At 30.8% G+C, this 27,799-nt stretch overlaps 5 protein-coding genes across 5 annotated transcripts in view; 4 read left to right on the top strand and 1 right to left on the bottom strand.

The window, feature by feature from the left end:
* Positions 1–27,799, top strand: part of LOC130446291 (synaptotagmin-7) — a 263,793-nt gene that overhangs the window by 57,095 nt on the left and 178,899 nt on the right. The window lies entirely within an intron of this gene.
* LOC130446125 (probable metabolite transport protein CsbC) lies at positions 610–7,990 on the bottom strand. Its single transcript, XM_056782260.1, has 2 exons — positions 7,719–7,990; positions 610–2,083 (listed from the first exon to the last, which is right to left on the bottom strand). Exons 1-2 carry the CDS (start codon positions 7,831–7,833, stop codon positions 732–734), a joined length of 1,467 nt encoding a protein of 488 aa, XP_056638238.1. The 5' UTR covers positions 7,834–7,990; the 3' UTR covers positions 610–731.
* On the top strand, positions 11,764–13,267 carry LOC130446801 (endoglucanase-like). Its single transcript, XM_056783310.1, has 3 exons — positions 11,764–11,879; positions 12,450–12,764; positions 12,820–13,267. Exons 1-3 carry the CDS (start codon positions 11,840–11,842, stop codon positions 13,200–13,202), a joined length of 738 nt encoding a protein of 245 aa, XP_056639288.1. The 5' UTR covers positions 11,764–11,839; the 3' UTR covers positions 13,203–13,267.
* On the top strand, positions 13,582–15,283 carry LOC130446879 (endoglucanase-like). The gene is made up of 3 exons (XM_056783423.1): positions 13,582–13,648; positions 14,455–14,718; positions 14,774–15,283. The coding sequence occupies exons 1-3, from the start codon at positions 13,612–13,614 to the stop codon at positions 15,151–15,153; spliced, it is 681 nt and encodes a 226-aa protein (XP_056639401.1). The 5' UTR covers positions 13,582–13,611; the 3' UTR covers positions 15,154–15,283.
* Positions 23,715–25,995, top strand: LOC130446736 (PDZ domain-containing protein GIPC3-like). The gene has a single exon (XM_056783184.1). The coding sequence runs from the start codon at positions 23,772–23,774 to the stop codon at positions 24,711–24,713; it is 942 nt and encodes a 313-aa protein (XP_056639162.1). The 5' UTR covers positions 23,715–23,771; the 3' UTR covers positions 24,714–25,995.

The raw sequence follows: 27,799 nt of genomic DNA, 5'->3' as shown, positions 1-27,799 counted from the left end.
TATACGAATTTGTTTCGTGTATCAGTTGACAAAAGCAAACTCAGTAGATTAGGTAACAGACAACTTTTTTTTTTTTTTTAATTTGATATGACTTGAAGTCAAATCCTTTTAAGCCGTACGAATTGTTTTTAAAATAATAAAACACTGTTGCTAACGCGATTTTTGTTTGACTGATGTAATGACGTGGAAACTGCTGCATTTTATCTCGCGTGCCGAAACTAATACAAAAGAAACGCGAGTTTCGGAACGCGACATTAAACTCCTCCAACTATGTATTCTGTGCTCCAAGGCACACACACACATTGTTTTGATAGATATGATCTTTGACGTTAAGAACACACCTACATTGCTTAGACAACAGTGAGTGCTCAAATTGACTACGTTTTAGTTGCAAATCATTTGTATGGGAAAAAGAAAAGAGCTATTTTTAGGGTTTTTCCAGCAATAATTCTAATTTTTCTCGCCGTAAACACTATCCTTGAACTTCAACGAACATTTTAAAAAAAGATTTGGCCAAATTGGTCCAGGCGTTGTTGAGTTATGCGCTTACCAACACATTTTGCGATTCATTTTTATATTATAGATTAAGGTTTGAAATAAAAATCAGAATTATTATTATATAAATTTAATGTTTTTTTGTTTTTATAATTTATTCATCTTTTATAAAAACTATACATGGTGTTCAGTGATTTATTAAATGATACTGTGACATAAAAATAATTACTTAAAAATTAAGAAAAATGAAAATAACTTCCCTGAAGTATGACTTGTATTTCTTTCAATGTTTTACCTCTCGTTTCTGGTAAACAGAAATACAGTAAAACAAAACCAATAAATGTCGAAACGCTATAAACAAGAAAGCTAAAGGATACTCCAAAAGATTCTGTTATTAATGGAAATCCAAAATCCAAGCTAGACGAAAACAGAGCTCCAAGTATTAAAGCTGCAGAACTTGCTGTTATTCTTGATTCGTTGGAAAATAATTCTGCTAGGTACCCTGGAAGAACACCCCCTAAACCGATAGCGTAACATACAATGAAAATAATAACGGAAATAATTGGTAACCAACGAATGGAATAAACCAAAGGCGAGTTTATTTCTTTAAGAAAAAAGTAGAAACCAATACCCATTGTAGAAATCGAACAAAATAAACTAGATGTTAATAGAAAAGTTCTTCTACCGAATCTGTTGATTAGAAGAATTAATAAAAATATAACTGCCACATTTACGAAACCAATTATAATTCCAACCTCGTTTCCAGAAAATATTGTACCAGCTTCGTTGAATATCAAACCGGTGTAAGCTAATACTACTTTATTACCTGTCATTTCTCGTGTACAAATCATCAGAAAACTCAGAAGAAGAGCTTTCTTTGTTGTGAAGCTTTTGAAGCAATCGATTAATTTAATACTTCTTTCTTTATTAGTTTCAACAGATTCATTAATAACTTCATATTCGTTTTCGATATCTACTACATCATAATAACTTCTCAATTTTTTTAAAACATTTATAGCGAGATTTTTTTTGTTTTTATGTATTAAATAAACGGGGGATTCTACCATAAAACTATATAATAAAAAATGTATTAATATAGGTACGGAGATGATAACAGTAAATATTTTGATGCTATCTATCATTGCTCCAAAAACAAAACCAAAAAGTTGTCCAATCGGTAATCCTAGAGTACTAATAGAGCTCAATAAAGCTCTATGTTTATCTCCAGCTATTTCTACATTATAAATAACAACTAATAAACCTAAACAAGCGTTTGTTATACCGTATACAAAAAAACTAACGTAATACATATACATATTGTTAGAAAAAGCAATTGCGATGATACTAATCCACATAATAATCGCAAAATAAAGCAACGTTTTTCTTCGTCCAATAATATCTGATGGTTTCGATGCTATTACCAATCCAAGAATTGTTGAAAAATAAGGTAAAGATACAATTATAGATGTTTCTAAGCTAGTAATTGGTCTTCCAAGTGGATTAATATTCGTATTATTCGACATAAGCTTCGGGATTACCGTTGACGGCCAAACCATAAAAGATCCGATCGGAATTATCAGTAAATCGGCTGTAATTATAAAAAAAATATATCATACTTCTATAATAGAAAGGATTTATTATTATTTAATTACAATTTTGATAAAATTTCATGGAAAATTGGGCTTAAAACGGTCCTTATTCAAAAACTTTTACACTTAAAATAAGTTCAACAAGTCCGGCTTTGAAATTAATTGGTTTAGTTAGAAATTAACAAATTATTAAAAATTTTTTTCTTAATTTATGATTTATCGAAATATTTCAATAACAGGGTGGTTAAATATCCATATATCACGAAAAAAAAAATTATTTTGGTATATGTAAAGTCGGAAATTTTTCTTCTGATTTTCGTTTTTTGACGTTTTTTTCAAAAATTTCATACATTTATGCTCGGATTTATTATTTATTGACAATTTCATGACAGATTGAGCTTAAAACGGTCCTTATTCAAAAACTTGGAGACATAAAATAAGTTGAACAGGTCCGGCTTTAAAATTAATTGGTTTCGTTAGAAAATAACAAATTATTGAAAAATTTTTTTCTTAATTTATGATTTATCGAAATATTTCAATAACAGGGTGGTTAAATATCCATATATCACGAAAAAAAAATTATTTTGGTATATGTAAAGTCGGAAATTTTTCTTCTGATTTTCGTCTTTTCGCGTTTTTTTCAAAAATTTCATTCATTTGTGCTCGGATTTATTATTTATTGACAATTTCATGACATATTGAGCTTAAAACGGTCCTTATTCAAAAACTTCGAGACTTAAATAAGTTCAACAGATCCGGCTTTAAAATTAATTGGTTTCGCCAGAAATTAACAAATTATTAAAAATTTTTTTCTTAATTTATGATTTATCGAAATATTTAAATAACAGGGTGGTTAAATATCCATATATCACGAAAAAAAAAATTATTTTGGTATATGTAAAGTCGGAAATTTTTCTTCTGATTTTCGTTTTTTGACGTTTTTTTCAAAAATTTCATACATTTATGCTCGGATTTATTATTTATTGACAATTTCATGACAGATTGAGCTTAAAACGGTCCTTATTCAAAAACTTGGAGACTTAAATAAGTTGAACAGGTCCGGCTTTAAAATTAATTGGTTTCGTTAGAAAATAACAAATTATTGAAAAATTTTTTTCTTAATTTATGATTTATCGAAATATTTCAACAACAGGGTGGTTAAATTTATGGATATATCTAAAAAAATTAATTTTAATATAAGTAATGTCGAAAGTTTTCTTTTATTTTTCAAAAAATTTATTTATTTATGCTCGGATTTATTTCTATTTACTCACAATTTTGATACAGTTTCATGAAAAACTGGGCTTAAAATGGTCCTTATTCAAAAACTTTTACATTTAAAATAAGTTGAACAGGTCCGGCTTTAAAATTAATTGGTTTAGTTAGAAATTAACAAATTATTGAAAATTTTTTTCTTAATTTATGATTTATCGAAATATTTCAACAACAGGGTGGTTAAATATCCATATATCACGAAAAAAAATTATTTTGGTATATGTAAAGTCGGAAATTTTTCTTCTGATTTTCGTTTTTTGGCGTTTTTTTCAAAAATTTCATTCATTTGTGCTCGGATTTATTATTTATTGACAATTTCATGACAGATTGAGCTTAAAACGGTCCTTATTCAAAAACTTCGAGACTTAAATAAGTTCAACAGATCCGGCTTTAAAATTAATTGGTTTCGCCAGAAATTAACAAATTATTAAAAATTTTTTTCTTAATTTATGATTTATCGAAATATTTCAATAACAGGGTGGTTAAATATCCATATATCACGAAAAAAAAAATTATTTTGGTATATGTAAAGTCGGAAATTTTTCTTCTGATTTTCGTTTTTTGACGTTTTTTTCAAAAATTTCATACATTTATGCTCGGATTTATTATTTATTGACAATTTCATGACAGATTGAGCTTAAAACGGTCCTTATTCAAAAACTTGGAGACATAAAATAAGTTGAACAGGTCCGGCTTTAAAATTAATTGGTTTCGTTAGAAAATAACAAATTATTGAAAAATTTTTTTCTTAATTTATGATTTATCGAAATATTTCAATAACAGGGTGGTTAAATATCCATATATCACGAAAAAAAAATTATTTTGGTATATGTAAAGTCGGAAATTTTTCTTCTGATTTTCGTCTTTTCGCGTTTTTTTCAAAAATTTCATTCATTTGTGCTCGGATTTATTATTTATTGACAATTTCATGACATATTGAGCTTAAAACGGTCCTTATTCAAAAACTTCGAGACTTAAATAAGTTCAACAGATCCGGCTTTAAAATTAATTGGTTTCGCCAGAAATTAACAAATTATTAAAAATTTTTTTCTTAATTTATGATTTATCGAAATATTTAAATAACAGGGTGGTTAAATATCCATATATCACGAAAAAAAAAATTATTTTGGTATATGTAAAGTCGGAAATTTTTCTTCTGATTTTCGTTTTTTGACGTTTTTTTCAAAAATTTCATACATTTATGCTCGGATTTATTATTTATTGACAATTTCATGACAGATTGAGCTTAAAACGGTCCTTATTCAAAAACTTGGAGACTTAAATAAGTTGAACAGGTCCGGCTTTAAAATTAATTGGTTTCGTTAGAAAATAACAAATTATTGAAAAATTTTTTTCTTAATTTATGATTTATCGAAATATTTCAACAACAGGGTGGTTAAATTTATGGATATATCTAAAAAAATTAATTTTAATATAAGTAATGTCGAAAGTTTTCTTTTATTTTTCAAAAAATTTATTTATTTATGCTCGGATTTATTTCTATTTACTCACAATTTTGATACAGTTTCATGAAAAACTGGGCTTAAAATGGTCCTTATTCAAAAACTTTTACATTTAAAATAAGTTGAACAGGTCCGGCTTTAAAATTAATTGGTTTAGTTAGAAATTAACAAATTATTGAAAATTTTTTTCTTAATTTATGATTTATCGAAATATTTCAACAACAGGGTGGTTAAATATCCATATATCACGAAAAAAAATTATTTTGGTATATGTAAAGTCGGAAATTTTTCTTCTGATTTTCGTTTTTTGGCGTTTTTTTCAAAAATTTCATTCATTTGTGCTCGGATTTATTATTTATTGACAATTTCATGACAGATTGAGCTTAAAACGGTCCTTATTCAAAAACTTCGAGACTTAAATAAGTTCAACAGATCCGGCTTTAAAATTAATTGGTTTCGCCAGAAATTAACAAATTATTAAAAATTTTTTTCTTAATTTATGATTTATCGAAATATTTCAATAACAGGGTGGTTAAATATCCATATATCACGAAAAAAAAAATTATTTTGGTATATGTAAAGTCGGAAATTTTTCTTCTGATTTTCGTTTTTTGACGTTTTTTTCAAAAATTTCATACATTTATGCTCGGATTTATTATTTATTGACAATTTCATGACAGATTGAGCTTAAAACGGTCCTTATTCAAAAACTTGGAGACATAAAATAAGTTGAACAGGTCCGGCTTTAAAATTAATTGGTTTCGTTAGAAAATAACAAATTATTGAAAATTTTTTTCTTAATTTATGATTTATCGAAATATTTCAATAACAGGGTGGTTAAATATCCATATATCACGAAAAAAAAATTATTTTGGTATATGTAAAGTCGGAAATTTTTCTTCTGATTTTCGTCTTTTCGCGTTTTTTTCAAAAATTTCATTCATTTGTGCTCGGATTTATTATTTATTGACAATTTCATGACAGACTGAGCTTAAAACGGCCCTTATTCAAAAACTTCGAGACTTAAAATAAGGTCAACAGGTCCGGCTTTAAAATTAATTGATTTCGTTAGAAATTAACAAATTATTGAAAAATTTTTCTTAATTTATGATTTATCGAAATATTTCAACAACAGGGTGGTTAAATTTATGGATATATCTAAAAAAATTAATTTTAGTATAAGTAATGTCGAAAGTTTTCTTTTATTTTTCAAAAACTTCATTTATTTATGCTCGGATTTATTTCTATTTACTCACAATTTTGATACAGTTTCATGAAAAATTGCGCTTAAAATGGTCCTTATTCAAAAACTTTTACATTTAAAATAAGTTGAACAGGTCCGGCTTTAAAAATAATTAGTTTAGTTAGAAATTAACAAATTATTGAAAATTTTTTTCTTAAAAAATACTATAATTAGATTATACTTCTATAATAGTAACCAAAAAAATCATAAAATACCCCCAAGATGGTCAATTAAATTAACAATCAGTTGCATTGATATATTGATCAATAAATTGATTGGGGGATTTGATTAACGCTCGTAATTAGGTCATTGACAATAGGAAATTTATTTGACAACTACCACAATCGATACCCAGTTAGTCTCGTGGATAAAACGCTTTTAAAAGCGTTCACCCAGAGTTTTGGAAAGCTTTTATTGAGCGATTATCAAATTAAGCGTATCCAAATTTTGGGTCTCCGTAGATCACTCTATGAGGTCTTCTGGCCTCTGGCCAGCATCTCTTCAATCTTCTCTGTTCCATTGGATCAGTGTAAAACTTGGACATTAGTGGATTGTGGTGGTTTTTGTTTCTTATGGCTAGTGCGAAGTATTTTAAATTTGTAGTATCTTGGTGTTCAATGGTTTACTGCAACCCCATATTTCCATTGTATTGGATAATGGTTAATTTGTAGTATTCTATTGAATATTGTAGTGGTTAGTGAGATCGTTTTCCTTGGAATATGTTTCAATATTTCCCCGGTGATGAGGTCATAACCTGGTGCTTTGTGTGGGCTTAACAACTGAATTTCTCTGTATTGCTCTTAGGGGAGGTGATTCTAAGTAGGTTTCTATCTTGATATCTATTATTGGATTATTTGATGGAAGTGGAGTGAAAACTTTAGCTAAGTGCTGCTTTTTTCCTCATTTGTGCGAGTCCAATTTCCATTTGGTTTTCTTAAAAGGGCGATTGATCCAAATTGAACGATTATTTTTAACAGCCAATCGTTTAAGCGAGCAGAACCAATCTTGTAATATCAATTTACGATGTTTTCTGACACAATAGCCGATTAAGAACGATTTGAATGAAATTAATCCTGTATCATAATCAAAAAGTCGAAAATAGCAATACCAGTAGCGAAGCTTTCCTGAACCCGATGAGGATTATGCGTGGCTGCAACAGAATTGAAAGCGGCCCCCAGATAAAAACCATAAAGTCAATGGGAAAGTCAAGTTAGAGTCCGAGGTTGGTGGAGTAGTACCCAGGATAGGAAAAATGGAAAAAAATAGCGGAAGAACCTAAAACATATGCAAGGAAATAAAATTTAATAGAACGTGTATTAACTTATTACATGGAGCGAGTCGATGAGTTCTTGTTTTTATTGAAGCAAAAATATAAAAGGGTGGATAAGAGTGGAGAAAATAGTGATTAGAGGGTGGAACCAAATGATTCGCGGAGATGGAGAAGACAAAAAACAGCAATAGGAGGGGTGTTGGTAGCCCTCAGGAATAATCACGAAGTTGCACGAGTAGTGATAAGACAAAGTTTGTCAGAAGTTGGAAATTATATTTTTATTAGATTAGAAATTGCCTTTAAGGTGACTATACCTAGACCAACTTGAGTATTCAACAAAAAAAATTTTTAGTATATTGGATTTAAATAATATTTTTAATTACCTGTAAATGCACTTAGGTATAGAATCAGTAGTGAACTCGATGATTTTTTTTTCCTATTATTATCATTATTGATGTTTTCTTTTGGTATAAACACTATGTTTTCATGTAAAGTCATTTTTTAAAACTATCGTTGGAATAAAATAAAACTTTTATTTTATCTATGTCGCAGTATCTAATGTGAATATATTAAATTTGAAGGTTTTGTGTTCCAAGAAATAATTTGCCTAATTTGCATACTAACAATATTCTAAAAATCGTTTTTCATATTATAATGTGGATATTAACAACTAATTATTCGTACAAATTAAATTTCTTAGTAACAATACATACAAGTTAAAGTTATATTGGGAAATATATTGTTTATATATGCTGAAGTATTACTATAAACATTTTAGATAATGAAAAAGCCGGACATAGTCGTTCCATGGAATTATGCTGAAGAAATTGATCATAAATATATAAATAAAATCGCAACCAACCTTCGGTTTTAGAGTTTTTTTCTTATAATTATCTCAATATCTCACGATGAACCAACACAAACTACATCGAAAGCTTAGAAAAAAAGCTCATGGTGTCAGTTTGATGAGATTACAAAGATGTTGTGTTTTTTGAGCTACTTCCAAGGAACCAAACGATCAATTCTGTTGTTTACTGTCAACAATTATTGAAATTGAATGAAGCAATCAAAGAAAAACAGCCAGAATTATCAAATCGGAAAGGTTTAGTGATATTGCAAAGCCTCACACATCTTTGGCAACTCGTGGGAAACTATTGAAGCTTGGCTGTGGCTTTTAAGCTGCTCACAAGTAACCAAACGATCAACTCTGATGTTTACTGTCAACAATTATTGAAATTGAATGAAGCAATCAAAGAAAAACAGCCAAAATTGTCGAATCGGAAAGATTTAGTGATAATGCAAAGCCTCACACATCTTTGGCAACTCGTGGGAAACTATTGAAGCTTGGCTGTGGCTTTTAAGCTGCTTACAAGTAACCAAACGATCAATTCTGATGTTTACTGTCAACAATTATTGAAATTGAATGAAGCAATCAAAGAAAAACAGCCAAAATTGTCAAATCGGAAAGGTTTAGTGATATTGCAAAGCCTCACACATCTTTGGCAACTCGTGGGAAACTATTGAAGCTTGGCTGTGGCTTTTAAGCTGCTCACAAGTAACCAAACGATCAACTCTGATGTTTACTGTCAACAATTATTGAAATTGAATGAAGCAATCAAAGAAAAACAGCCAAAATTGTCGAATCGGAAAGATTTAGTGATAATGCAAAGCCTCACATATCTTTGGCAACTCGTGGGAAACTATTGAAGCTTGGCTGTGGCTTTTAAGCTGCTTACAAGTAACCAAACGATCAATTCTGATGTTTACTGCCAACAATTATTGAAATTGAATGAAGCAATCGAAGAAAAACAGCCAAAATTGTCAAATCGGAAAGGTTTAGTGATATTGCAAAGCCTCACATATCTTTGGCAACTCGTGGGAAACTATTGAAGCTTGGCTGTGGCTTTTAAGCTGCTTACAAGTAACCAAACGATCAATTCTGATGTTTACTGTCAACAATTATTGAAATTGAATGAAGCAATCAAAGAAAAACAGCCAAAATTGTCAAATCGGAAAGGTTTAGTGATATTGCAAAGCCTCACACATCTTTGGCAACTCGTGGGAAACTATTGAAGCTTGGCTGTGGCTTTTAAGCTGCTTACAAGTAACCAAACGATCAACTCTGTTGTTTACTGTCAACAATTATTGAAATTGAATGAAGCAATCAAAGAAAAACAGCCAAAATTGTCGAATCGGAAAGGTTTAGTGATATTGCAAAGCCTCACACATCTTTGGCAACTCGTGGGAAACTATTGAAGCTTGGCTGTGGCTTTTAAGCTGCTTACAAGTAACCAAACGATCAACTCTGTTGTTTACTGTCAACAATTATTGAAATTGAATGAAGCAATCAAAGAAAAACAGCCAAAATTGTCAAATCGGAAAGGTTTAGTGATATTGCAAAGCCTCACACATCTTTGGCAACTCGTGGGAAACTATTGAAGCTTGGCTGTGGCTTTTAAGCTGCTTACAAGTAACCAAACGATCAATTCTGATGTTTACTGTCAACAATTATTGAAATTGAATGAAGCAATCAAAGAAAAACAGCCAAAATTGTCGAATCGGAAAGATTTAGTGATAATGCAAAGCCTCACACATCTTTGGCAACTCGTGGGAAACTATTGAAGCTTGGCTGTGGCTTTTAAGCTGCTTACAAGTAACCAAACGATCAATTCTGATGTTTACTGTCAACAATTATTGAAATTGAATGAAGCAATCAAAGAAAAACAGCCAAAATTGTCGAATCGGAAAGGTTTAGTGATATTGCAAAGCCTCACACATCTTTGGCAACTCGTGGGAAACTATTGAAGCTTGGCTGTGGCTTTTAAGCTGCTTACAAGTAACCAAACGATCAATTCTGATGTTTACTGTCAACAATTATTGAAATTGAATGAAGCAATCAAAGAAAAACAGCCAAAATTGTCGAATCGGAAAGGTTTAGTGATATTGCAAAGCCTCACACATCTTTGGCAACTCGTGGGAAACTATTGAAGCTTGGCTGTGGCTTTTAAGCTGCTTACAAGTAACCAAACGATCAATTCTGATGTTTACTGTCAACAATTATTGAAATTGAATGAAGCAATCAAAGAAAAACAGCCAAAATTGTCGAATCGGAAAGATTTAGTGATATTGCAAAGCCTCACACATCTTTGGCAACTCGTGGGAAACTATTGAAGCTTGGCTGTGGCTTTTAAGCTGCTTACAAGTAACCAAACGATCAATTCTGATGTTTACTGTCAACAATTATTGAAATTGAATGAAGCAATCAAAGAAAAACAGCCAAAATTGTCGAATCGGAAAGATTTAGTGATAATGCAAAGCCTCACACATCTTTGGCAACTCGTGGGAAACTATTGAAGCTTGGCTGTGGCTTTTAAGCTGCTTACAAGTAACCAAACGATCAATTCTGATGTTTACTGTCAACAATTATTGAAATTGAATGAAGCAATCAAAGAAAAACAGCCAAAATTGTCGAATCGGAAAGGTTTAGTGATATTGCAAAGCCTCACACATCTTTGGCAACTCGTGGGAAACTATTGAAGCTTGGCTGTGGCTTTTAAGCTGCTTACAAGTAACCAAACGATCAATTCTGATGTTTACTGTCAACAATTATTGAAATTGAATGAAGCAATCAAAGAAAAACAGCCAAAATTGTCGAATCGGAAAGGTTTAGTGATATTGCAAAGCCTCACACATCTTTGGCAACTCGTGGGAAACTATTGAAGCTTGGCTGTGGCTTTTAAGCTGCTTACAAGTAACCAAACGATCAATTCTGATGTTTACTGTCAACAATTATTGAAATTGAATGAAGCAATCAAAGAAAAACAGCCAAAATTGTCGAATCGGAAAGATTTAGTGATAATGCAAAGCCTCACACATCTTTGGCAACTCGTGGGAAACTATTGGAGCTAGGCGGGACACTATATCACATCCCCCATACATAACTGATCTGGTACTATTTGATTACCATCTATTTCGAAGTTTGTAAATCTTCAATCGAACCTGGTTCAGTTTTCTTCTGAAATTTTATGAGATATCTATGCAAGAAAGTTTTAATTACGAGAACTACCATTGAATTAAATTAAAACATTTACCAAAAGACAATCTCCTGGACAAGATGTACTCCGTAATGAAGTATTGAATTATGGTGGTCAACATCTCACACAAGAATCTACAAATCTCAATGTAATTGATTAAAAACCTTAGATTACCAAACCAATAATTAAAATATCTGCCTCCATCTCTCCTATTTATATATTTCTAGCTCTTTTTGTCTTTTTCTTCATTCTCAATAACTTTTTCGGTATTTTTTAATTATTCATTCAAAATACTTTAAATCACGTAAAAGAGAATAATCATATTTTTGAGACTATTAGATCGATAAACGAATTTGAAAATCATTAGAGATTATACGCAAGGTTAATTTCAAGTATCGAGTTTAGAATTATCATAAATAACGATAATCAAAGTCCTTCTTTTTTACTTGTGAATCAGTTAAATATCAGCCATGAATGAATTACATTTGCTAGTATGCTTTCTAATTAGTTGTAAGTAAACCAATTCCAATGTTTTTTTCATAATTTTCTATTTCCATAAAAAGATAATTTCTATGGTTAATATTACACAATATAGATCTGATTTTGTTAAATGGTGAAGTCGTTAATAACTATTTTAGACGACGTCATCTAAAAGTTATTCGTTCTGTATTCGTTTACATACAGAAAGTTGCGTTTTGAGTGTTCCATGTAGTGAAAGTGACAGTTCCGTACTGCAAAACACTTTCGGTACGCTCTAGAGTACACAACTTTAATTTCCTTAAATGTCGCTTTAGCCACTTCAATATTGACAGTTGACAGTTTCACTTCGATGATTTTGCATAACCACAAATTCTCTATTATTTATTTTCTTTTCTCAGTGTAATTGAAAAAGATATTTCTTTCAGATTTTTTAGTTTTTGTTTTTATTTGCGTCTTATAACTCATTATTTTATATGATAATACCAACTATTAAACAAAATATTTCTCAGTGGAAAATACATTCTTAACTTTGGCAGTCATGTAGTATCAAAATCAAGTGTTGTCAGATTTACTGTATTGTATCAAAACCTATTTTCATAGCGTGTGTTTGCTGGAACTGGCAAGAACCTTCTCCAGATATAATTCCAGTACCTGGAGGACTATCCGGTGATGCTGTAACTACACGTTACTGGGACTGCTGCGGGGTGTCTTGTAGCTGGGACGAAATCGTCGATACAAAAAACGGTCTACCTGTCAGATCATGTGAAATAGACGGAATCACTAATAGTACTACTGAAAATAACGCGCAATCTAATTGCCATACAGAAAATGGAAAAGCTTATACTTGCAGCAACCAAATTCCATTTATAATTAATTCAACGTTATCCTACGGTTTTACAGCTGTCTCTTTTATTGGTACGTACAGATATCTATCAATTTATTTCGTATTTGATTACGAATCTCGTTTTAGGTGGTACTGATTATTACCACTGCTGCTCCTGCTACCTTTTGAGTTTCAAAGGGCAACTACAAGGTAAACAGATGCTGGTACAAGCAATAAACACCGGTAGTGACTTGTATTCGAATCAGTTTGATCTTCAAATTCCCGGTGGGGGAGTTGGATTATATAACGGCTGCTCGCGGCAATGGAACGCTCCTGAAGATGGTTGGGGTGATAGATATGGAGGTGTTCATACGTTAGAAGAATGTAACCAGTTACCCCAGCAGCTACAAGAAGGTTGTAGATGGAGGTTTGAATTTATGGAAGGAGTACCAAATCCAAACGTTACGTTTTATGAAGTTAAATGCCCTTTGGAATTGATCGCGATCACAAATTGTGGAGATATAGATTGATTCTTATTAAAAATGTGTTTGTATTAGATATATAAATACTTCTAATAAAAGAAATTACAATTCTCCTTGTTCTTTTTGGTAATTCCTCCATTTTTCTTGATTTTCTCACTACTTCTTGACAAAAAACGAGAATTTATGAATCAGTATGATCATCAATGCTGATCTATGGTTGCGAATGGTCGAATACCACTTTCTGAGGAAAATTCTACAGTCTGGAACCATCAACAGTAACTTCTTTGAAGAAATATTTTTTTTCAAGAGCTGGATAGTATGATATATCTAAAAAAATCGTAGTATTTCCATTATCTAATTTTTTGACATTGAATATTTTTTTATCTTCGAAAATATCGATCAGATATATAAATATGACCGTGCTTATCGAAATGCATAACTTATCTACAACGTTGCTATGGAAAGACTAATTATTCTATCACTCCTTATCCAAAGTAAGTATTTACAAAAAAATTTATTTTATAAGTAGTCGAAAGTCATCATCATCTTTAACCGCTGAATATCCTCATGCTGCGTTTATTTCTAATCTTCATTTTGTTATTTGCTTTCTACATTTCTACAAATTAAAAACAAATTTCTTCAACTGTATCTTCTGCAAGGTTAATTGTTTCTTCTCAATCGAATATCATAGACTAAATGTTTGTATGAGTGTACACTGAAAGTGGTTTTTTCGTGAGCGAACGTGCAGAAAAGAACGCACTTTTGGAGGAGGGAGATATGGAAAGAGGAACTCAACTCCTGACTGTAGAAGATAGTAGATTGCATGAATTGGTAAACGTTTGTCGAAACGCCTTATCACAGAGAATTACGGAGCGTTCACTAAAGCGACAATACGCCCTCAAATGACTCACGACTTGACCTTGGACCAACGAAAATGAGTGGCGGGTGAAACATTTAAAGTTACAGAATGATTACTGATGACTTAAGCATCCCTCAAACTCAAGCTTTTGATATCGGGATAGAAAACTTATCCACGAAGTAAGTGTGCGCAAAGCTGGTATCGCGAGTGTTGACCGAGCAGTCTTGGCTCCACCAGGGAATAAACTCGATGCTAAAATCAACGCAGGATCTGAATAGCATTCCGGTCGTTGACAGTTGAAGTTTTATTTGTATTCCAAGGAAGCTATGACGATTCTGAAACGGAAATTAAAGAGGAAGTCGATGATTGTGATATTAGAAAGGATTCTTTTTTCAAATAGTGTACATATGTTTATTATAATGAAGATTTTGATGATTTTAGTTACGATATGTCATAATTTCGAACGAGTACCTGGAGGATTAAGCGGTGAAACAGTAATAACAGGCTACTGGGATTGCAATGTAGTATCTTGTAGTTGGTCAGCTTATATCCATACTAAAAACGGTCTACCGGTTAGAGCTTGTTACAAAGATGGCGTTACTTATAGAGAACCCACTACTGAAGGTTCCTATACCTGTAACAATCAACAACCTTTCGTGATTAATTCAACGCTAGCTTATGGATATACCGCTGTATCTTTTAAAGGTGAGTGTGTTGGTCTTCTAGTGCTCAAAGGTGAGATATTTCTTTTAACGTTCAGGTGGTGCTGATTTCGACCACTGCTGCTCTTGTTACCTCTTGAGCTTCAAGGGTGAATTAGAAGGCAAACGGATGGTTTTACAAGCTACTAACACCGGTTCAGATCTTAAAGAAAATTCTTTCGATTTACAAATCCCTGGTTGCGGTGTCGGTCTCTATAATTCCTGTACGAGTCAATGGGATGCTCCAGAAGACGGATGGGGTGATAGATACGGCGGTGTTCACTCGGAGGAAGAATGTAATCAGCTGCCTACACAATTGCAAGAAGGTTGCAAATTTAGATTCACTTGGATGGAGGGAGTCCCGAATCCGGCAGCGACGTTCGAGGAAGTTAAATGTCCAGCAGAGTTGATCGATAGGAGTAATTGCGGGGATTTATAAATAATACGGTTATAAATTTGAATAAATGATTCACTGATAAAATTTTAGAACTATTCATAGCTCCACCTGCTCGCTATCCCGAAAAAAAATGAAAGGGGTGCCGTAAAACAATGTAGAATGTAGAGAGATGTGGGTTTATTGGTTTTTCCTAAAATGTATACTAGATACATCGTAGAGGATTAAGTTAATTGTATGCTATTAAAACATCGAGTTTATAACAGAAAGGTAACTTGGAATTCCAAAAAGAAGACATAATGTAATTCCTGGAATCGAAAGATTATAGTTTTATTAAAGAAGTTGCTCGGGGAAAATAAATTATGTATTTACGTGGTCGTCACCTAATTTGCATAGTCTACATAAATAATTTTGAAAATAAACTGATTGTTTATCATTATTATAATTGGTCGTGGAAAAAACAGTGTATATAACTCGCATTTAGCGGCTATTAGGATACTTGTATTCACTGCGACTTTGGTTATAGGTCGTACAATATTTTTTATTCGTTAATTTCATTAGTAACGAAGTAAATTATTTTTCAATATCATTTTGAAAAATTGATTTGTCATTAACCTAAAAAAAAGCTTCAGTTTCGGCAATAACTTCTCCATTGGCGTATCTTGAGGTCTGAAAACAGTAGGTAGAGGGTAAATCTGGAGAATACTGTGGATGCAAGAGCAATATAAAGCTTAATAATTATATATTTGTTTGTGAAGGTTAGATCTAACTGAAAATCATATGGATTTAATACTATTAGTGACATATATGTGTCAGAGTACGAATTTTTAAGTCCACCATATAATTTTTCTTTTTAGTTAATTCAGAGGTCAAATTTTTGTGTTAAAATCTTCATTATCTTTCGAGTCGTTGTACAAATAAAGTCCGATGGCTGTTGGCTGAAACTAAATTTCAAACTTTTCGGATTAGAGTTGCAGAGAAGTTTCAATATATTTTGATGGGAGTTGGTTATCCTTTCTAAGTAGAAATGAAATGAAAAGGGTTATACAAAGGGTTGATAATATTTAATGTACAATGTTTATTAATTAATGTGTGAATTAAAAACTAGTGAATACTTTTAGAATGTTTATTGTTATCCACTTCAGAAACCGAATTCTTTGCGTTTGCAACATTAAATCTTCTTTTTGTTTTCAGTACATAAATTCAAATAATTGTTACTGTTAGAGATAAATGAGTTTTGGAAAGGAACGGGAGAGTGTTTCTCACTGATAAATGCCTCGGGATCTTATCTCATTCCTGAAACGAAAGCGTTTCAGTATCGAATACTTTTTACCCTTTGGATAAATTTTCAAGATTGTAGTTCATCGATCTTTCTGAAATAATGGTTTCTCCCCATTTAACTAATAACATTTTTTAGGTTTCCAAATAATAATACTCATTTTACATCATCAAAGATATCGATATCATGTTTTTTGATAAAATGAAAAATTCATTTCCATTTTTTTTGCAAACACTTCCTGTCATTTGGTTGTATATGAATATACAATACAATTTTTATTTTTATTTGAGGTAAGGTTTGTATATCATCACAAAATAAAAAAAAAACAAAATCCCAATGCTTCATTAACTTCACGAAAGCATTTGACTGTATTGAACTGGAAACATGGGACAAGGAAACTCGCTTAGTTTCATGTTTTTCTACTTAGAACTGGATGCTTTGGAATTGACATAACCAGTTATGGAGTAGAAGACGACTTGTCAGAGCGGGATGTCTTCAGAACGTAGTATAGCGAAGCAAATACCTAAGACAAGAAAAAGAATGGGGAATTTACAAAACAACAATCAGATCTATACATTAGAAGCAAGATTATAAACGGAACAACTTTTGGAAATGGCGATACGACTTATATTTTCAATAAATTATCATAATTTATGATAATTTTCTTCAAAATGTCTCTTTATGGCTAACAAACCGTTAAGTAAAACGATCTAAAAATCTACATATCTGCTAAACCATAAATCGAGTTAAATGAAGAATGTTTGTCCGTCCCTGTAAAAGTTTGTTAACTATTTAGAATTATTTATCATTTCGTCAAATACTCTACATGGACATACGTAATCATTCATAAAAAATTCATAATGTTCGAATGTATAATTTAGAAAATATACTTAAATATAAGTTCCGTAGCTTTAAACGCCTATAACTCAGAAACGAGGAGTTGTATTAAATAATTTTTATGTTATTTTGACGTCCCGATTTTCTGGCAGGAATACCCTGTATATTGCTTTTATAAAATAATAATTTTGATTTGATATTCATTTCAAGCCTTAATATAATAATATAAATTTGAAAATAGAGATGAAATTGAAACATATTATATCCTATTAACTGCGCCAGTTGAATAATATAATGTTTTTAACTTGACTTTCAGAAATCTCGTGAAATAGTTGATAGTTTTGCAATAAAACAATTCTCTAGAAATGTTTCTAAATCTTAAAATTCGTTTACTAAAAAATTTAAGTTTCATCTAAATTAATTACATCTACAAATCTTGACTTAAAAGTGAACAAATTCAGAAATTAAAAGTTAAAATGGAGAAATATATGATTAACAAATCTCGGTAATGAGTTTTCTGAGTTCGCGGTTCCCTTAAAGATAAAGAGAATTCAGAAACGTTCAGTCTATCAAACATACCATCATTTTGAATCTATATATCGATGAATAGTTAATCTATTAACCAAAATATATTTCATAACATTAGTGAAATATGCTGTATATCGCTAAAGAAGAAATGGAACCTATCGTTGTATATTAATTTTCGCTTTCTAAACTTGTAGTTAGAATTTATTTTATTACTTATGAAATACCCCGTATAATTCTGAATTATATACACAAGTATATAAAAATGTTACTATTTGATATATTAATATTACGAGTATATCGTAAGACATATTTCAGTTGAAATGTTGACAATTTGCACTTTCAGCTAAATGCTTTCTAATGCAGGTGCTTGACCTCTTTTAGTGTTCTGCGTTTCGCTAACAAAAACTGTAAATTAATGTCTACGTGCGAATTCCACTTAAGCTGTTGTCTGAAGTATGTTTTGTATTTTTCTATTCTTGCCACGGAATATATTATAACGTCCCTCTACAAATCATGTGCGAGAAATATCATTATAAAGGAAAATATAGAAGGAACTGAAAATTCAGCAGAATTTCAAGCTGTATTCTGATGAGTTTCGAGATTTGTTCGCAACAGAAGGTTAAGACGATGTCTAGAAAAGATTAAACCATTATACTTTCCATTCACTGGTTTTAATAATTCACCACAATATTAATGAGTGTTCGTTCCGTAAAATCTATACTAGTTACGTCCAGTTTGATTATGTTAGGTTAGGTTAAATTAGGTTATATTGGAAATGAAATTTTACTTAAGCTCCAAGTAAGAAAATGGTTCAATATTAAGATATCTATAATCCTGAGAGTATAAATGGTTTACAGAAGGTCCTCACAATTCACATACGACTTAGTTTGATTGACAATTTAAACAATTTAAACGACCCTAAAATTCTCCGTGATGTCAGCCATTTTGTGAAGATAAAAATGAGCTTCATTCGAAAACAAGATGTAGGTAACCGTCGAAAAGGGCTCAATCATCTTGTTTACAGCCATCAAATTACCGTTTTTGTAAAACTTACCTCGATTATCGACTAATATTCGATTGATAAAATAATTTGCTGTACAATTTGATGATTATCTTTATAGCTACGGGTTTATCACCTTGGGTCTATCAAACTTTCTGGTATGAAACTTTCTCTTCTATACAAACTATCCGTAACTACCGTTAGACTAATAGCCAGTTCATCGATAAACAGAGTAATTAGTTACTTAGAGAGAAGTCAATTGTTTTAACCAAGCTGCCGAAAATATAGTTGCCAAAGCCGTACCGAAAATAAACCTTCTAGCTTCGCAACACAATTCGCGGATGCCGACATTTCAGACAATGCGGAATACAGTGAATTATTATAACAAATTGGATGTGATGTCATATCACAATGTTAAACTGTGAAATTCAAGATATTACAGTGAAATATCGTATGAAGTAAGATACTGTGAAAATTTTTGTATTATTTCAAAAAACTTTGGAACGTATATAAATAAAATATAGTGGCATTCTCTGAAATATAGTGAAATACTTTGCACTACTGTGAAGTAGTTTAAAATGCAGTGAAATATTGTGATATACTGTGAAACATTATCGAATGATTGAGGGTATTATGAAATTCGTTGAAAAACAAATATTTTGAAGTATCATCAAAAATACTGTAATTCTTTCGAATATAGTGAAACACTGTAAAAGTCTGTATGATATATTCTGAAATATTAGTGAAATACTGTCAAACGTTGTGAAATAATTAAGAGTATGATGAAATTCTTTGGAAGGCTTTGAAATTTTATGAATTGCAGTGAAATATTGTGAAAAAGTATACAATCCTTGAAATTCTGAGGAACCATTTTAAAACTATGAAATTATCTATACTATATCGTGAAACATTTCTGGAATACTGTGAAATAGTCCGGAAAACTGTGAAATAATCTAATACTACTGGAATATTGTCTATGAAATTTTGTGAAATACTCTGGAATATAATAAAATGTCGTGAAAAAGTATTTGATACTTAAAATTCCGAGGAACTTTTGTGAAATATTTTAATTTATGTGGAATACTGTGAAAATCTATTGTGTGATACTCAAAAATACAGTGAAATGTTGTGATATAGCGTCTTTTATATAAAACAGGTGAAAATCTGTAAAATATATTGTGAAATATGTGCCAGATACTGTGAAATACCCTGAAATTCTGTATAATGTGAAATATTTATGAAATAATTTGAAGTATCCTGTAGGATACAGTGAAATGTTACCGAGTTGTAGCAAATAGTTTGAAATTTTATGAATTATGGTGAAAATTTGTAAAACATTTGTGAAAAACTCTTGAATGCAGTAGTAAATTCTACATAATATAATTTGTGAAATACTGTGAAATTCTACGAAATACTGTGAAATTCTTCGAAATACTGTGAAATAGTCTCAAATGAAGTGAAATACTTTATGATATAGTCCAGAATACTACTAAATTTTTTCACTTTCATGGATTATTTTGAAATACATACTGTGAAACATTATGAAATACTTTGAAATTCTTCGAAATAATGTGAAATACTCTGAAATGAAGTGAAATTCTTCAAAATACTGTGAAATTCTTCGAAATACTTTGAAATTCTTCGAACTAATGTGAAATACTCTGAAATGAAGTGAAATACTTTATGCTGTGGTTTAGAATATTACTAAATTTTTCAATTTCATGGATTATTTTGAACTACATACTGTGAAACATTATCAAATACTTTGAAATTCTTCGAAAAAAGGTGAAACACTCTAAAATGAAGTGAATTGCTTTATGATACGGTTTAGAATACTATAAAACTATTTAATTTCATGGATTATTTTGAACTACATACTGTGAAACATTATGAAATACTGTGAAATTCTTCGAATTACTGTGAAATAGTCTCAAATAAAGGGAAATTCTTTATGATATGGTTCATAATACAACCAAATTTTTCAATTTCATGGATTATTCTGAACTACATACTGTGAAACATTATGAGATACTTTGAAATTTTTCGAAATAATGTGAAATACTCTGAAATGAAGTGAAATACTTTATGATATAGTTCAGAATATTACTAAATTTTTCAATTTCATGGATTATTCTGAACTACATACTGTGAAACATTATGAGATACTTTGAAATTTTTCGAAATAATGTGAAATACTCTGAAATGAAGTGAAATACTTTATGATATAGTTCAGGATATTACTAAATTTTTCAATTTCATGGATTATTCTGAACTACATACTGTGAAACATTATGAGATACTTTGAAATTTTTCGAAATAATGTGAAATACTCTGAAATGAAGTGAAATACTTTATGATATAGTTCAGAATATTACTAAATTTTTCAATTTCATGGATTATTTTGAACTACATACTGTGAAACATTATGAGATACTTTGAAATTTTTCGAAATAATGTGAAATACTCTGAAATGAAGTGAAATACTTTATGATATAGTTCAGAATATTACTAAATTTTTCAATTTCATGGATTATTCTGAACTACATACTGTGAAACATTATGAGATACTTTGAAATTTTTCGAAATAATGTGAAATACTCTGAAATGAAGTGAAATACTCATTTATTATTACAGAAAGTGATATATAATTTTTTACAAAAATTGATGAAAACAATTGATTGGTTAGGTTACTTTATATAAACTAAAAAAAAGTCGTCCACATATGATTTTGTATCTAATAATCCATTTTTTTCTGCGTATCACCTATTTTTGCGATAATGAAATCCCTAAAAAACTTTCAACGTTTATCAGTTTCATACGATTTAAATAAATCTACATAATCTAGATAAAATAATACGTTAACAACAATCCTTAATTCATCTCTCAGGCTTCAGTCTATGAATTTTATTATGAAAGTTGTTTCGCTATTCAACATTTTATCATTTTCTCGATAACCAAACTAAAAACTGAAGACATTTATTACTAAACTCAATTTGCTATACTCTTATAATGAAATTACTTAGTATGTCTTCGAATTCATTGAGCTGAGTGAATTCTAACCTAATAAGGAACACGTTCTTAGCCTAACGAGACTCTAAGTGCATTGCTAATCGTTAATCATGAACTTATTTTATAAAGTGAACACCATATCCAAAAAAATGTAACAGTTATTAAAGTTTCTTTTTTATCTTTAGCAATTTATCTTATAAGAAATATGATAGCTTTTCATTGAATTGAAAGGCGCTTCAATGGAATTTATGTTATATCAATAACAATAAATATCTTCCATTTTATTTTCAGTTTTCGAATGAATTGTAGATCAACACGCAATATATCAGTTAAGCATTTTCCACTTATTTGTACCTACTCAAATTACATTTCATTAAGGTTAGTTCAGTTCAATTCTAAAAACATTCGTAATTACCTCTTTTTAGTTATTAATAATAACATCAGTCATTTTTCAGCCCATTCCATACCCAATAAATCGAATTTAAAAATACAATTTATCGATATCTCGTTTCGATATATATATCGAGATATCGATACTTCCAGGTTAGTTTGCTTTATAGATTATGACGCTTAGTATCCCTTTCAGTAAATTATAGGTTATGTTAAGTGAAACGTGAATACAATAAAAGAGAAAAATAAACAATTAATCCCGCGAATTTGTACATATGAATAATACTTTATGTTAGAAATCAAGATTAACCGTTGATTCTTTGGCCGTCGATCAAGTTTATATTTTGCGATATCAATGTCATGGAAAGAACAGAAAAATCATCTAGATTATTGATATTTTAGTGTGAATAAAACTAGTAAATGAAGGAAATGTCATTATATTGAAACCAGTTCGAAGACCTCAATCATACGTCATCCAATTTCTACAGAACCTTTGGACGAAGGAAATATTGATCACGATTTGGTTTATTGTCATAACATGCCCTATTTTGGTATTAATCACAACTCACAAACTTGGAGATTATTCATAGATTCATTAAAAAGTAGTCTACACAACGGTAATAAATATCCTTCTAATCCTTTGAGTCTATGAAGTTTTTTTTAAGGAAACCAACGAAAATTTGAGGCTTGGACTTGAGAAGATGAAGTATGAAGTTGGTAGTTCCCGACTCGGAAGCAGTTAAGTCAAATAAGTGTCGCTGTAAACCAGGATCAGTCTCAAACGTCACGGGTCAGCTGACTGAGGCCAACTCTCTCAAAGTTGCCATACAAATCCAAGAATTAATATCCCTGTTCATTCAGCGTTTTTAGAACTATCTAGCAGTTAAAAATTTCACTGATGCAACCAAACAAGCCCAGATACTTAATACGTCAGTCGGGTCCCGATGATACAATCAATAATTAGATGTATACAAATTTGGTTGAAAACTACAAACACTTCCACCAAAGCCGAAAGTTGTTGACTCACAACATTACATTGTATCAACTTATCACAATGGAACGCAAACCACAACTTTTGTGGCGTTTGTATCAAAAATAAAGACACTTGGTAATTGTTGAATGCCTTGGTTCGCTCCATTACACGTTAAAACTAGATGCTGGTATTTGGGATTCCTAGTAAAAAAAGAAGATCGTAGGTACACCACCCGGAAGCAGTTAAGTCAAACAGGTGTCGCTGTAAGCCAAGATCAGTCTCAAACGTGACGGGTCAGCTAAATGTAATTGAGTTTGAGAAGCATCAAAACCACGTGTAAATTTAGTATTAGATTTCATATTAATTTGGACCCAACGCGATCATACTTGGAAACAAACAGGACGCGACCACTCCGGGGTTAATAATCATATGTATAATGTACCCACTCTGTATATTATGACAATTTATACATATCGTGGTTATAAATGTAATCAAATAGAAAATAATTTATCTCGCTTGAAATAACGTATCCTTCATATTAGAATGTTTGATAAAAAACTTGTTATCTCCAACTGATAACATCATAATTGTATCATCAGTATCATTAGTTCAGTAAGTACTTAATACGTAATTACGTGTCGAAAAATATGTTCAGAAAACATCGTGCAAAACACCCTAAAGTATTACAGAATAACGAGTTAAAAAGTGAAAGAGACAGAGTGCCAGAATCGCCGGTTACGCCGGTATCGAAAAATTCTCTGCAATTCTACTGCCAGTTAGCCCATGGCAGTCCAACTGGTTTCGTATCTGGTTTCACTAACATCAAGGAATTATACGAGAAAATCGCCAAATCATTCGGTATTCCAGCTTCAGAAATATTATTTTGTACGTTAAATAGCTACAGAATCGATATGTCGAAATTATTAGGAGGGCAAATAGGGTTAGAAGATTTCATTTTTGCCCATTGCAAAGGTAGACCTAAAGAAGTCGAATTAACGAAAACAGAAGAGGCTCTAGGTCTAACAATAACCGATAATGGAGCTGGTTATGCTTTTATTAAAAGGATAAAAGAGGATTCTATAATACAAAACATACCGGTGATAAAAATCGGAGACCACATCGAGAAATTAGACGGAATCAGTATGGTTGGAAAACGACATTTCGACGTTGCCAAAGCTTTAAAAAATATCCCTAAAGATACGACGTTCACCATACGACTCGTGGAACCTTTACAAAGCGGTTTCGCGTCTATAGCTCCGAAGTCATCTAAAGGAATAGCTGGTAAGAAAAATGTCGGTAGTGGTAAAGAAACTTTACGATTCAAAGCCAATGGTAGCGCGGAAATTCAAGAACAAGACGATATCATGGACATCGGTTTGGAGAAAATCAACGGCGTTTTAGAATCTTTTCTAGGAATCAACGATTCAGAACTTGCAGCTCAGATATGGGACATGTCTACTAATAAACAAAACTCCATGGACTTTGCCGAAGCTGTTGACGATTCCGATTTAGCCAGTTTCCAGTTTACCGACGATGTTATTATAGAACTGTGGGGCGCGATCACAGACGCTCGACAAAAAAGGTTGTAATATTATATATTTAGAATTATTTATATATTTATAATTATTAAATGTAAATTATTGTAGTATTTCGATATTGATAATGACAGATGACACTTTTGAATTGATTCTAAAACGTTTTGTTGAGAACATAACCTCAAAAAGTACTTGTATATCGTAGTTAGTGTACTTCTATATCATTCTTTAGGTATCCCATCACCATGGGATATTTGTTTTTACGTTTTTACGTCTTACATCCTGAATAACTTCATCATCACGGTACAAGGATCAAAATCAGCTGATTTTGATATAAATTTGACATTGTGTTGAAATTGCTTATTATGTTATCTCAAAAAATAAGGTTAGGTACATTATTATAGACTTAAAAGTGACGTTTTTTTGTTGTTACTCTGAAAATTTAATTCTTAATAACAAATTCACGGTTTTTTTTGAAACAATCTCATTTTTTATAGAACACTATTAACCTGAGAAAATCTACTAATACATTTTCTTGTAGACAATTGAATTCTATACGAAATTTTTTTTGTAAATCGTATTCACGTAATTATAAACAAACAATTCGAATTTTTTTTTATATTGACCTTGTTACGAGTAATCTATTTTTGACAGATGAAACTTTCAAGGTCATGTTTAGATAGTCTACATAACTAACAAAAGTTAATGAGAAAATGGCAGTACAAATAGTTTGAAAAATTGTAACTAATATAGAGATTTAATTTGATTTTAAATGTCGTTATACGATAAACGACGTTTACTTTGTTTATTTCTTTTGTACCAATACCAAACAATTTTAAACGAAGCTCAACTTTTTCGCCGTTTAATTTCAAGTTTAATAATTTGTGAGGTTATGTAACATTTTGATTACTTTGAATTCAGCGCCTTGTTAAATTTTCTTTTACGTTTTGTATTGAGGACGACTTAATTAACGATGATATAATGATAATAATGGTAAATCAAAATTTTCTACTGATTTTTTTCCCTGAACAATCGATTTCAAATGAACCCATAGAGAAAAATCTAGATATGATAAGTCATGTTCTTTTTAAATAGAACCATCTGCTATTAAAACCATCATTAAATCACGATCTATTTTTCCAAAGTTCTTCATTCTCAATCTTCTTCTTAACCATAATATTTTGGTACAGTCATTGAAGCACAAATATGCGAGATTGACGTTTAAATCGAGATCCTTCGAAGTATGAAAGAAAAAAAATGAAATTTGATAGTATTGTGGATTTAAATTTAGTTCTATTGTATTTTTTATATCTAAATAAACTCGATCAAGGTAAAATTTGTTATTATATTTCTTACAAATTACCTTAACTGAATTTTTAATACATTATGGCACTTTTCACGCTAAAAATTGATGCCTATCTTTAATTTTTTGTATGTAATGTATGTATATGTCAACTTTCAAATACAAGTAAAACGATAGTGGGATCAAATCTATACCATAAACAATATTTAAATGAACGCCATCTATCGCGACTTAAATATATACGTATATGAATTATATCAGATCCCTTCAATGACATTCATATAATTTATGGAGTTTGTCAACAGGTGGGCAAATTGATTTTCTTACTAAGTTATTTTGACGCAACTAGATGGCAGCATATTGCACGAAAATAATGAGAACTGCAATTTTATGTATTTATTATGTAACATCGAATTATTTACAGAATATGATCAAATATATACTATATCTAAAATTGAATTTTAGAATAGAAAATATAATATGAGTATTAAGTTTAGGTTATGAAAAAAAACTTTTTTTTTAATATTACGAAAAAAATGAAGCAGCAAATAATTTTTTCACTCAGAAAGTTCAGATGAGTCATCAGGGTAAGCCGAAACATCATTCAATCGACGATCAAATCTAGGATGAAATACCTACAAAGTTAAACTTTGGGGAAGAAAAAATTATCTTAAAACTAAGTTGTAAAATTGAATTAGATCAAAATTTCGATCTGACAGATATTTCTGTAATTGTTTAATTGGAAAATTATAGAAAATACCTGGACCAGGGAACTCTAGGAGGTTTAGGGATGAACTAGAGCAGTCCAGCTTGCAAAAGTGGAATTGCAGTATTGGTAACAGTAAATAAGGAAAAAATATGTTTCAAACAGCACCTGAAGACGTTGCAGAAGATACAAAGTGCAGATTTGGCTACGTAGAAGATGCATATTCCCTTCATAACGTATTAAATTGAAGAAGAAGATCTTCAACAGCTAGAGTCATCTCATATCCAGAATGTTTAGAAAGAAATGGGATTAATAGATCAGATGTGAACCCCAGGAAGCAAGAAAATGGATTTCAATAGATCTTTTTAGGTATATGAAATAAGAATGACAAAATTAAATGCTAATAGAAGATTATATTGACAAATCTTTAATATATTTTTCAATCTTGATAATAAATCTTCTTACAATTAATTGTTTTCATTAAAATTAGAACAGAAATCTGTTCGTATTGGGATTAGGTAAACATGATGATCTCCTGCGCTTATGGACTAACGTTCCAATATTCATTATCCAAATAATTGGAACGTGAATATTCAATTTGTATTCTCCAACACAATATTCAATCTCAATGGAACGGATTATAAATATAAATGAAGTTTCAACGTATTCTTCCATACAACAAATATATAGAAACTACATTTGATTGTTAATTGTTTTTCTCCGTCGGAATTTTCTACTACGGTTTCGTTGTTCTTGTCCTCCACAGCTTCCCTATAGAGCTGCCATTTAAATATGTTGTGCTACAAACCTAACAGCAGCATTTTTCTTTTTCATCTTCATCTTTTTCTTCATCAACATTCACGAATTGTCATTTGGTTTATGAACAACCATCCTATTTTCGTTTTATTCACTTCTCGCCGCTAAAAAAGTAAGTAATTATATCCAAAAGACATTCTTGAAGGCAAATAAACATTCATGCATCAAAAAACAACATCGAACGAATTCCGCGAACCAGAGAGTTCGCCAAACTTTAAATCCTTCACGATAACTGAACAGAACTTCCTTCACGGTCCATGTCGTGAACGATTTCGTAACAATATGCTCGGAAAACTCAAAATCCGCCATAAAATC

Source organism: Diorhabda sublineata, chromosome 1 (genome assembly GCF_026230105.1).
Source record: "Diorhabda sublineata isolate icDioSubl1.1 chromosome 1, icDioSubl1.1, whole genome shotgun sequence".
In the NCBI taxonomy this organism is placed as follows: domain Eukaryota; kingdom Metazoa; phylum Arthropoda; class Insecta; order Coleoptera; family Chrysomelidae; genus Diorhabda; species Diorhabda sublineata.
The sequence above is the reverse complement of the archived record's forward strand: the minus strand, read 5'-3'. Positions and strand labels throughout refer to the sequence as shown.